Here is a 13,830-nt window from a genome sequence, read left to right on the forward strand (position 1 = left end):
ATTTAGTTAAAGTAAGACACTAAGGAAGACAATATCATTAATTTAATAACTAAGTGGATGAGTTTGTTTACTTTTTAAAAGTTCATATTCTTGTTTTCATGTACTTAGCATGTGGTTTATTAAATACAACTGAAAACATGTACATGTGGAATGAGTTTACCAATATGCAGAATATGATTCAAGAAAGAAAAACTAAAAAGGAACTTTATCTATTAAAAAATTATCATTTTAGAAAAACTAAATTGTTTACATAAATGTGTAAACAGATAAATTAGTTTGTTAATTTGAAAGTTTCATGGTTCTTTATTTCTTTTCTTGGAAAGTATTTTTGTATCATTCCAGCAATGAATCTAATCATGACAACACTATATGACTGAAAGGTCAAGAACAACATTACACTACTGAAAGGTCAAGAATACACAGAAGTCAAATAATGGAATAAGAGCTTACAGTTATGATAACATGCCACGATATCAGCATACACAAGTTTTTAACAGTGCAATCAACCCTTTGTTTAATGACTGCTATCTAACCAAAAGCCTAGCAAGTATTATAGGAGAATAGCTACAGTTTAAACTTTTTTTTTTCACTGAAATAATTTTGGGAAATTGCATTATTAATTTATACGTGTTTTGCTAGATACTGACATGTGAATGTTAAATAAACTGAATGCAATGTTGTTTCAAACTTCTTTTTTTATGAAAACAGTCCTGAAGCTTTTATAAGTACACGACAGGTCCACCTAAAAAAAACCACCAATATTAACGAATGAAAAGGACAATAAGGTCAAGGAAGAATCTAAAAATCTACAAAGACAAAAAGATTACTGCACATTATTGACAGTCACATTTTGGAATTCTACAGCTTTCCTTAAAGCCACAAGTATGATCTTCCCTACTAATCATCATTTTGGCATTCAATTTAAATTAGCAAAAGAATCATTGACATGTTTATTGAAGAGAATGACACAATCTGATCATCCTAAAGCCTTTTCATATAAAAGTACTGAAGACTTTCTCAGGTAAACTATAAACAATAAATATGTGGCTTAAAATGTAATATTTTTCTTTGATAATTCTGCATTATATCACCCAACAGAAAAAGGAATAGAAGCTGTTGTCGACTTAATGAAAAACACAGGTTACAAAACTTTCTTTTTCATCTACTCTTCAGAAAACCTGTGCATTCTCAGTATCAGTTACTTCAGATTTGGGAAGCATACTGTCAACTTCAGGATATTACTATAGGTAGCAAAAATGATATTACCAATGCAGTTGTTTTCATGCACTCCTTTTGGTTAGGTACTTTGATAATACAGCTTTCATAATTTATGAATTCACACAATATAAGCATATAGTCCACCCTTGAAATGATTACTGTTGCTGATAAGCTGTTGTTTTTTTAAATTTAATAATTTTCCTGCCTGAAAACATATTTCTGATAGATTCTTACCTCCATCACAGTTGCAGGTATCTACATATTTCTGATAGATTCTTACCTCCAACACAGTTGCAGCTATCTACATATTTCTGATAGATTCTTACCTCCATCACAGTTGCAGCTATCTACATATAGATTCTTACCTCCATCACAGTTGCAGCTATCTACATATTTCTGATAGATTCTTACCTCCATCACAGTTGCAGCTATCTACATATTTCTGATAGATTCTTACCTCCATCACAGTTGCAGCTATCTACATATTTCTGATAGATTCTTACCTCCATCACAGTTGCAGCTATCTCAACTGGATTGCTCTCTAATACACAAGTTTTTGCTCACCAATAGCCTTCAAAACTCCCACCTAATTCCATGTGTATACCACATGGTTCAGTTGCACTTAAAGCATGTGACATTTGTCCACTAATAGGAATGTGACAAGCCCTTCTGTCACAGCTGACTCCCTCTATGCTGTTCAATGCAATATTCATTTTTAGATGAGGCACAAAAAATGACACTGAAAGTGTGGAGGACAGGAGGCTGGGAAGTGTGGGAGGAGGTAATTATCTATTGGAAATATATGTTCAGTTTAGAAAACTTTTAATTTACCTTTACTCACAGTTACAGCTAGAATTCTATGTTGAGCAGGTTGAGAGAACAGTGTGAAGTTACATAGATAGGCAATCTTCAAAAGTGTACTAAAAAGAGCACTTGTAAAATAAACCCTTTCTATGGAAACACACAGATGGGAGACTACAACATTTGAAGCATATATACTCTTCACACATGTAGAACCAAGACGTGTAGTTGAAATCAAAGGGCAGAACAAGATAAAAATACCAAATCCACAAGAGGAATATGTGTAGAATGGCTAGTACACACTAGATCATAAGTGAGAAGCTAATTCCAGCCAGACTAGTGGCACCAAGAGGAACTTGACTAGTCCATGGTAGGAAGAGGGTCCTCAACCATTCACATTATGAAAGAAACAAAAGCCTCAGTTCCGAGAACCTAAAATGTCATGTGTGCAAGTCCAGCAAAGCCTGCAGCAAGATACCCCACAAATGGACATTCAGATGACACCAAGAAGTTGGAAATGCACTGTGAAGGGTCAATTCAAAACCAAAATTAAATGGTACTGAGGATATAACATCTAGAGCATGGTAGGAGGAAGCTCCCAGTCCACTTACATGTGAGAATTTATGTTGTTGGCTGGTCTAGCTCAACCAAAGACAGTTGTGCAGGAACTAACATCTAAGTGACAGTAGGGGGGAAGGTTCACAGATGGACAGAAGGAACTACAAAGTAGGTGGAAAGATCCAGTACAGACTGGCAGCATTTGAAATAAGACATCATACCCACTGCAGGAGAATAGTCACACTTTTTCCACAGGCAGAATGTACTGTCATATTTTAGACTGAGTCAAATTATGCACCTCAGGTGGATTCCTCTATGATCCACCATCCCAGTGGCTAAGAGCTGGAAATTGGTTAGGATTCCCATATTCCACTAGAAGAAAGGAGTGGAGAAATATGTTTGAAAGTGTGGATGAATGCATCATCAAAGAAAGAGCAATGGGTGACAATGAAATGCTATTTTGAAAAACAGACCCTTCCTAATTTTGTCAATCTGAGGAATGTTAGAAATGAGTAGCAATTTCTTTCTGCATTACTTATTTTAGTAAATGAGTGTATGGTCCAGTACAAATGTATTTATGACACAATATACCACATGGAAGAACCTGAAAGTGCTCTTGTGAAACACCTCCATTTTCCCAGCAAGAATGGCAGACCTTACAGATGTCACAGTGTGGATTTTTGATATCTATAAATCTTGACAGGCTCTTTATGTCACAGTGCAGAATCCATGATCTACTCCAAAGGATAACTGAAATAAGCAGCCACGAACACTGGGAAGTGATGGATCTGATAGAATGAAACAGAACAATTGGCAAGATTCATGAAAAAGGGAGTGGGAGCAACAGAAGCATAATGTGCACAACATAATTTTGTAAAGCATGGTCCAGACAAAGAGGGCAATTCAGATCAGAAAGGGAGGGAAAGTGGAAATGTAAGAATAAAAAAAGAAAAGGAGAAATTTCCTTTGCAGGTAGATGATGTTTGGGAAGGAACAGTCAGTATATAAAAGGACAAAGATTTGGTGGTACAAAATGCTATGAATATTGATAATGAGCAAGTTTAATCAGTGATTTTCCACAAAGAAAATACATCTGTAAAGGAAAGAATGGAAAGAGCATGGAGAATGATATTTCAGTTCCAGTATGGGAATTGAGTTGTACTATGAGAACAATGGCACAAATCAAAATGGAGAGAAATAACTGAAGGTGAAAACAAATAACAAAAACAGGAAAAGTGAAAGGTAGATGACAGACCTGTTTTAAAGTTTGCAATGTTTGAAACAGACAGATCCAGGTCAAACAACCATGGAAAAATCAGATACCTGAGTAAGAGCAGGTGAGGCATGCTGAACAGACCAAAAGGGAATATTCTCCATTCATGTTGATACACAGATATGGAGGAGAAACAGACACAGTAAGACAACACGGACCTGGCAAAAGCCATATATAAAGCTGGAGTGTGGCAATGGAGACATGAGGTAACACTGAGTTTGCAAGAGTAAGGATAGACAGAGAAGGAGAGGTAATGGAGGTAGTTCCTGGAGAAAGGACAGGGACAAAAACCATGGTTGAACCAGCCAGAAAGGAATCACAAGAAGGATGTGACGTGGAACGTATTGGATGAGAGACATGTATTTATAAAGGAAAATGTCCCTCCAATCCTGACTGAACACATCTAAAACCAAAGGACATGGAACTGGGAATGAAAAGAGAGGAGATTTGGTATTCAAATAAGTAGCAAATGTATGCAGCTGGTAAACATCCAAATGAAAACATAGCCATCTGAATATATGAGGCTCAAGAGATCACTCTATGGGTATAATCTTGTCTGGATGGGACAGAAGAACCTTGAGAATACTGAGAGCATCCAGTATGTAATAAGACAGCAAATGAATTTGATAGCTGTGAGCCCAAAAGGGGATATCTGGAGTGCAGGAACATAAGGAGCAGAACAAAGTACTCCCTTTTTAGATGATGTGAAAAACAACCTTTGAATGGTTAGGATTAAACATAAATGTCAGAAATTGAACCACTTGAGAAATGACAAAGAATTCCAAAAATTTGAGGTGAATACCTAGCTGTTTCTGAGACTATCTGGCCCTGTCTAACCACCAGAAAAAATTTGATAGAAGGGATATATATATAAATCCATAGGGTCCCTGATGAGGTGTCACTAATCTTATAGCAACCACTGCAAGGAATGTATGTGCATATGGCCCAGAATAACAACTTCTAGTGATGCCTTTGTCCCAAAAAGAGACAAAACGTCTTGTGCAGGGAGAGAAGATGATGGTAGCACCCACTAAACTAGAAACTCCATGGGTCACACACAAAGAGGTGAAGGCTGCACTCAACTGAGATGCGAGTTGAAAAACATTCATAGAAAAACATAATATTGGGTGGGGTGGATAAAATCTTTCTCCACCTAACTGATACATTTCACCTGAGCAACTTCTCAGATGAGAAGCTGGATAAGTGTAGAAGACTCTACGAAGGATGGAGCCAGACAATGCCAGGTGTCCACACACAGATGAAAAGTGAGGTTGCAAAAATGTAGAAATCAGACAAATGACTGAACCATCCAAAAGAAAGAGTAGGGTGTTATTGCCAGTTAAAAAGGAGGAGCTCAAAACTGATAAACATGATCCTTGTAGTGAAAAGCCACATAACGACGTGAAGGTTGAGCAACAGAGATGTGAAGATAAATGTCAGGCATATCAAATCTCATCATCCAAAGTTTTAGAAGAAAGGCCCATTTCAGAGTCAAGTGAGATTCCATGGTAAACTGAGGCATATCAAGGAAGTGATTCAGATTGGAGAGATCTGAAACAGGAAGCCAATACATGGTCTTCTTGTGTATGCCAAAAAGTCAGGAGTAGAATTCCAGAACCAAAGGAAAAACCTGTTTGATGGCACTCTTGATGAGAAGGTCTCAAACTACTTCTGTGAGAAGCAGAGGAGAAATGGGATTTTGAGACAAGAGTTTTATTTATGTCCATGTACACTGCAAGTTCCTTGCAGAGAAGTTTAAAAACATTATACAATAAAAAAGAAATTATGGAATTTAGGTCATGTTTGTTTTGGTTTTTATAATGGAAATTTTTAATTTGATTTCATACTTTGATAAATATACATTTATTTATTTATTCTTACAAATCCTATATCTAGAAATGGTAAAACACACTAAATATATATATAAACATACCTTAGCTATAAATAGTATATTTTCCTTCCAGTCAGGTTTGAGGGAATCAGCCTTTAATAGAGAAATCACATTGATATTCAAATATATGTTATGATACACTTAGAGGTTATTACAAAAACATGAACAGATGAAAAGATTACACTATAAGATCAGAGCAAAAAAATAAAATCACCATGAAATATAAAATGCCCATTTTTTACAGAACTATTAAACTCTGCAAAAGTGTCTCTTGAACTTTAGTACTGAAATAATCTTTCCCTTTTAAGGAAAAATAAAACTTACTTAAGTTTAATAATTTAATGTATTGATTACCTGATATTAAAAGTTCTGATAATTAGAAAAATTAAGGTTTCCAAGAAAAATAGGTAAAAGCACTGATTTCACCATAGATGTGCAATCAATAAATCTTTCAAACATATTTTAGCCCACCTCAAAAATAATTACAAAATATATGTGCTGCCTAACAATTATTTTAAAAATCATAAACTTTAGAATATAATGAGTGACAGTGCTACAATGATACATTCAGATAGGAATGCTTCATAATAGTATTAATTATGGTTGAAAATACCATTAACAGCAACAGTACTGAACTGACAAAACAATGTTTCCCGACTACTATGAAGTAAGAAGACTTTACTAAGTTAGTTATACTCATTGTAGGTTAATATTTAGTTCTGATACATGGATGTAAATTTCTTTAACAAAAGAGTTAATATTCACAACAGGAGTATTTGGATAGTTTTAATCTAAAACCACATAATGGTAATGCTTTATTACACCAGACAAATTGTGCAGCTGCTTAAATCAAAATATATTTAATTCAACAATAGTTGTCACAGTATGAAAGCCTTTGACATCTTGGTGAAACATGATAATAATTTATTGTCATAAAACAATAGTGTTTAGGCTCAGAAAAATGTAATAGGCTTTTTTTTTACTAAAGATTTATTTGTGGATTTACAAATCCTTCTTTAATTCAGTCAGAGTGCATGGTGATTTTCATGTTAAAAGTACAAAATACTTTTTTTTTTCATCTAACAGTTTTCAGACATCATTTGCATAATTCTAGGATCTCCTAAATGAATATTTAATTTTTTCAAGTGAAACTTCATATTTTATGTTATGGTCTCTACACTAACATTGACTACATAGAGATTCAACCAGTTTAACTGACCTTGTAACCATCATGTGTGAAATAAGCCTTAATTACACCTAATTTTCTAGAATAACTGCTCACTGTAATAAACAATATCCGGTATTTATTTTTACAACCAAAACTAATACTTTTCAAACCTCCTCTTCATTTAAGTTTATTGCTTTACACCTGCACTTAGAATATGGTAAAAGCAACTTAACCTAGTAGGGATGCTTTGTATAAACAAAGTATTGTGTTACCAGTTCATTCAATCAAATTACAAGATGCTGTGGTTGCTAGATGTGCATATTCAATAGTGTATTTGTTTTATATATTTTCTTTGTCACTTAAGTTTTCCTTTTTCACTAATAAATTCCTCATTTTTACAGTTAGTTACTTTTATAAAAATAAATTCAAATACTAAAGGAGTGGTGATGCAGTTATACAAGTTTTGTATCATGAAGTCGTGATAAGATTGTATCAATACGTTGTCCAATGTGTGATTAATGTATATTCACAAAATTTGGCAAGCTTCCAATAAACATGCAAGTCTTTTGTACAGAAAAAAATCCAAATTTCTAAAAGTAGTTTTGCTAAAACTTAAGGATTATAAAGGAAGATGAGTACATGTTGACCTTTCATCAAGTCTTACGTACAGAGTAACATAACAAAAGAGATATTCATTTATATTTCTTTTACTTCTCTTGCTAGCTGCAATTTGGTTAATTAAACCTGAGGATCTGAAAAAAGCACTTAAATAAGACAAGTTCAGCAATATAGATAATACATTACAGAAACAACTGCAATTTTGTAAGCAACCACTGGTAAAACATCTGTATTTAGATATGTATCGTATCATGGCATCATTATCTTGACATATTTCGTATTAACTACTATGATGAAATATGCACCCCTGAAATGCACATTTGGCTAGGGTTATTGTTTGCATTTAAATGAATTTTTATTTATTTCAAATAAGTTATTTAAGACATAAAGATGTGTATAAAGAATATAATGTCCTTTAATTATTATAATTTAACTATCTTTCTAATTAAGCTACAAATGGTTTAGAATAATTCTGCTGGTTGGTCACTCAGTAATAACAAACAATGAAAATGAAGGCAGAATATTTTATAAAATGTTGTCAAGAGAAGCTATCTTATAAGGAATTCCATAAATTAACTTTTTTCTTTCTGTTGATTATAAACAACCATTAGAAGATTTCTACTATATATCTTAGTAAAGTAAGAAGACTGGAGGTTATAAATTTACATTATATCTTAGCAATATCTATAATTTATGTCAACCTCAGAAGCTCAAATAGGGTTAAAAAGTATATCTGAAATGGGCAATGGTTATGAAATGGTGTGTAATAGAATAGAGAAAATGAAGGTTAATAATTTATTTACGTATTTTCTTTTGAAATTAAGAAATCAAAACTTTAAATTATAAACAACATTCTGATCCCAACTATGCTGATGAACACTGATATAAGGTGACTGTATTTAATTTAGAAGCTACTCTGCAAAATGGTCACAAAACATACATTTTGACTTTCCAGCATTCAGAGTATTCCTCTAAATCTGTAGACTTTAGTTGTTCAAGTCATCTTTAAAATGACACTACTTACATTTTACTTTTTCAAACAAAAACGACAACTTCAAGAACAGAATACGTGAATGTTCAACACAAGCTAATTAAATAATGTCTTAATAGCTACTTTATTTCATTACCTTCAGTAGATGCATCCTAGCTATATCCAAGGAAGATTCTGGTAAAGCAGTTATCAGTGTGGAGGCAAGTTTTCTTTCCCACCAGGACAGTATAGCAACCTAGTTTAAATACAATTCTTAAAAATTGAAAACATACCAGAAATTAATATTTCCAGAAATATCTGTAAATAGAATCATCTTTAAACTTCTCAACATGGATTTAGAAAACATTTCATGTCAAAAGTTTGATTTATTTATAGTTTAACTTTAATTTATAATTTGGGAAATAAGTATTAAAAAAAAAAGTAAATTATCTTTAGTTCAGTATTTTAAAGACTTCTTACTAACACTTGTAAAAAAATTTCAGAAATAATATAATGTATCAATATTTGTGTAAATTTATTGTAGAATTATACAGATAAGCCAGATGCAGTCAGTATAAGATTTAATTAATACCTTAAACACATAATTTTCCTGAGTTCCACAATAATAGAAAGTTGTCCTGAGGCATCCAAGATCATGTTATTAATACAAAAACGAGCCAGTTTCTGACAACACATTTTTTAACTATGTACATGTACTACACAAGTGTAAAAAATGATCACATGACTTTTTTTTCTTCTTTTATTTGTAGATCACATCAATAATAATAAAAGGTACCTTATGAACAAAGATTTTCCTGTTGCCACCCAATCACATTTGAGTATACTGCTGTGTATACCTTTTTATGCTCAAGTCAAATCGGTTGGTTTAAAGAGTGTTAGTGATGTACATCTAGTTAAATGTTAGTGGACGTTTACTACAAGTTAGTAATATATTTGAATTAGAACAAATAAACTTAAATTGAAGAGGGGGCCATGACTGACTCGTTGGAAGAGTAAAGCTCCATTCCAAACAAGAAAACAGGTAACATCTATATATCCAAATATACCTCCTCATTAGTCTAAAGCAATAAACTACACAACTCATACAGATCACGAGTCATTTACTAAGCCCTGTAATGTATATACCTATTTTTCATAGAACAGTTCTCCTCAACTCATTGATTTTGAATATGCAATAAACCAAGAAAAATACTTCCACCATAAGTCAGACATGTTTTGTTTAAAGATATACTGTTGTCAAAACATTATCCTTTGGTATGGTTATCCAACCTTTATGTTGTTTAATGTCAACTTAAAAGCAGAGGTACTTTGAGTATATCAAAATACACAGGAAAACAAAATAACCCCACCACAAGGTTTATAAGCCTTTTGCTCATAGCAAAACAGTTTATAACTGCAAACAAACATTCTTTATATATATATATTCAATTGTTTATATTGTAAAGAGCCTGTGTATACTTACATGCTAAAAGGTTATTTTTTCATGAAAGATACAGATTAACTATATTTATAATGGTATCAGGGAATGACCTGCTACTGACTAATTAAAAGAAAAAAATGTGACAGTGACCATAGATATGTAAGCTATTTTGAAAACTGTCAGTATTGTATATCATAGTGTGGGTTAAATATTCAAGTATAAACAAACACTAAAGGCTGAAGGTTTATAAGAATTGAAATATTTACATGACCACGATTGACCAACATGGTTACCAGTGAGATCTATATATTCCTGGGGACCTAAGTTTAGAAAATTACAGATGTAATACTTTTAGGAGTGACTAATAAGTGTTTTATTTGTTACTTAACGAGTGAATCATCAATAATCATATGTTTGCTTCAGCTGAAATTCAGCACGTTTTCTATTTTACAAACCTGCTTCAACAGCTTCCAGTTCATCATATTCATCCGTTAAATATTTTTGCTTATGTTTGTTTCTTTGTTTAGTATTTGGGTGTTTTCTATGGTTATGTTGTGGTTGTTTGATTTGCAGTGTTCAAAAACGTGTGGTGACTTTTTGTGTTATTTGAATCTGGTTTAAATTTTTCTACTTGTTTCTCCAATATAGAAGTCGTGGCAGTTATCACATTGTATTTTATAAATAATGTTGGTGTGGTGTTTGTCAGTGTAGTTTTTACATAGTATAGACCTTAGTTTTGTGCCTGGTTTTTGAATAAATTTAGTATTAACTGGAATTTCATATTTTGTTATTAGTTTCTGCCCAGTGTTGGTTATTTTTCTGCTGATGTCGGGAATATATGGTATGCAGCAGTATATGGTTTCGTGATTTTTTAAATCGTGGGATATATTTACTTTTATTAGTTGATTTTGCCTTTTGTCTTTGTGTATGCGTATAGTGTTTTCTACGGTTTTTGAAGGAAACTTATTGATGTTGATGAAGTATTGTTTTATTTTGTCTAATTCTTCGTTAATTTTATCTGGTGAGCATAATTTTATGGCTGTGTTTATTTGGTTTCTTAGTATGTTGAGTTTTTGTTTGATTTCATGTGCTGAGTCCCAAGGAATGTATAGTCCAGTGTGGGTGATTTTTCGGTGGATTTCTGTTTTAAATTGTGTATCGATTCTTGTAATTTTGAGGTTAAGAAATGATATTTGATTGCTTTCTTCCTGTTTACATGTGAAGTTAATGTTGGGATGTATAGAGTTAAAATCACTGACAATCATGTCGTCTACATATCTGTACCAGTATAGTAGTGGATGTAATGCTGTGTTAATTGCTTGTGTTTCAACTTGTGTCATAAAAATATTGGCTAGACCTGGTGATACTGGGTTTCCCATGCTTAGGCCATTTATTTGTATATAGTTGTGGTTGTTGAACATGAAGTTTGCCTTCATCGTGGTGAATTCTATGAGGGTTGCTAATTGGTTGCTGGGAATGTCTATTGATGGGTTAGGGTCTTGGATATAGAGTTCTGAGGCTATCTTACAGGCTTCAGCAGCTAGGACTTCTGTAAAGAGAGGTATAATGTCAAAACTGGCCATTAAGGCTTTATGATTAAATTTCTTAAGATTAGACTTGAAATTAAAAGAGTCTTTGATGAATGAGCTGGCTGATGTTACATATTTGGAGAATGCCCATGCTATGTATTTGCCAAGATTGTAATTAAACAATTCATATGTGGGCATTATTGGTTGTAATGGACAATCTGGTTTATGAGGTTTGGGGATGCCATATATTTGTGGTGTGCGTGAGTCAGTCTTGAGTAGGTAGGAATAAAGTGCTTTTGAAATCGTGTTGGCTTTTTTCATTTGTAGTAGTATTTTGTTTAGTTGCATTTCATGTGTCTTTGTTGGATTTGTGTGTATTGGTTTAAATTTGTTTGTGTCTGATAGGATGTTCTTCATTTTTGGGATGTATTCATTCGTGTTCATTATAGCTATAGCATTTCCTTTATCTGCTTTTAGAAGTTTTATGTTTTTTTCTTGTTTTAGGTTTTTAATGGAATTAATGTCTCTTTTTGTAAGGTTGTTTTTTAGTTTTTTGTTTTGTGAAATTATGTTGATGGTTTTGTGAGAAAATTCTTTGAAAAAATCACTTAAGATGTTGTTTTTAGGTGTTTCTGGAAAATATAAATTTTTAATTTTTTCTGGGAAGTTTGGCTGTTGGATGTCAATAAAACTGTCAAAGTTGTCGTCCTTCTGTTGGTTGTTTTCTTGTTTTTGTTTTCTGTGGAAAGTATCACAAATCTCCTGGCTAGGTCTTCTAAAGTTGTTTTAATTTCTAAGGTTGGAATATACCTAGGTGCTATTGCGAAGTTGAGTCTTTTGTTTAGTAGATGTATCTCACCTGTGTTTAATTGTCGGTCAGTTCTGTTAATTATGAGGTTAGTCAACGGTTTGTTGTGATGTCTTTTCTGTTGTTTGCATCTTAGTTTCTCCAGCTTTTTGTTGTGGCAGATCTGTTTGTTCCTGTCATTCCTAGTGTCGATTTGGTTTGTGTTTCTTTGTATAAGTCCATAAATCTCTGATTTAATGCAGCATGCCAATTGATGGTCTATGTTCATTTTTTGTTTTTGCAAGTCATGTAGTTCTTTGTATTTTGTGTTCAACATGGCTTTAAGTAGTTTATTCTGTAAATTTTGGATAATGTTTGTGCTTTGATTAAAATTTTTTAACAGTCTTACCATTACAAAATTAGGGGTTAGTTGTTCCCTTCTACATTGTTGAATGAAATAGATGTCATTTCTTCTATTTATAACTCTTTGGTTTAAGTTTCTTTGTTTCTTTATGAGTGTATGAGCATGTACTGTTAGTAGTGTTGTAAGGTACGTTACTTCAGACATAATGGTTGCATAAATAAGTACAAATACATAAAGAAAACACAAAGACTTACACTTCTTGTACAATTGCCATGATGAAATAATAATCAGTGATGACAAGAAAACCCACTTGTAGAGAAATACAGGGTGTTCAGAAAGTCACTGTGCACTTATATATTTATTAACAGACATGTTTCAATATAGAATACAGGAGGTAAATATGAATAACAATCATAAACAATGTTGAAAGTGACCTCTGTTGGCATCAATACAGGCCTGGATCCTTCTTATTTTGTTTCTAAACACTGCTATCAGTTGCTGGCTTGAAATAGACTGAATAAAATATGATTACAAAACTGCACAGTGACTTTCCGAACACCCTGTATATATGTAAAAATGGCTGGTTTGGGTTGAGAACTTTTTTTAAAACAAAATACTACTAAAAATGAAAAAAGCCAACACAATTTCAAAAACACTTTATTCCTACCTACGCAAGACTGACTCACCAAATAAACACAGCCATAAAATTATCCTCGCCAGATAAAATTAACGAAGAATTAGACAAAATAAAACAATACTTCATCAACATCAATAAGTTTCCTCCATAAACCGTATAAAACACTATACGCACACACAAAGACAAAAGGCAAAATCAATTAATAAAAGTAAATATACCCCACGATTTAAAAATCACAAAACCATATACTGCTGCATACCATATATTCCCGACATCAGCAGAAAAATAACCAACATTTGGAAAACTAATATCAAAATATGAAATTCCAGTTAATACTAAATTTATTCAAAAACCAGGCACAAAACTAAGGTTTATACTATGTAAAACTACACTGACAAACACCACACCAACATTATTTATAAAATACAATGTAATAACTGCCACGATTTCTATATTGGAGAAACAAGTAAAACATTTAAACCAGATTCAAATAACACAAAAAGTCACCACACGTTTTTGAACACTGCAAATCAAACAACCACAACATAACCATAGAAAACACCCAAATACTAAAC

At 32.7% G+C, this 13,830-nt stretch overlaps 1 protein-coding gene across 3 annotated transcripts in view; it reads right to left on the reverse strand.

Annotated features, from left to right (window-relative positions):
* Positions 1–13,830, reverse strand: part of LOC143252030 (regulator of microtubule dynamics protein 1-like) — a 43,477-nt gene that overhangs the window by 4,349 nt on the left and 25,298 nt on the right. For all 3 annotated transcript variants that reach the window (XM_076503565.1, XM_076503566.1, XM_076503564.1), the window contains 2 exons: positions 8,655–8,753; positions 5,784–5,834 (listed from right to left, as the gene is read on the reverse strand). In XM_076503565.1, the coding sequence (XP_076359680.1) occupies positions 5,784–5,834; positions 8,655–8,753 (150 nt within the window). The remainder of the gene's footprint in view (positions 1–5,783; positions 5,835–8,654; positions 8,754–13,830) is intronic.

The sequence above is a fragment of the Tachypleus tridentatus genome, chromosome 6, assembly GCF_004210375.1.
Source record: "Tachypleus tridentatus isolate NWPU-2018 chromosome 6, ASM421037v1, whole genome shotgun sequence".
Lineage (NCBI taxonomy): Eukaryota > Metazoa > Arthropoda > Merostomata > Xiphosura > Limulidae > Tachypleus > Tachypleus tridentatus.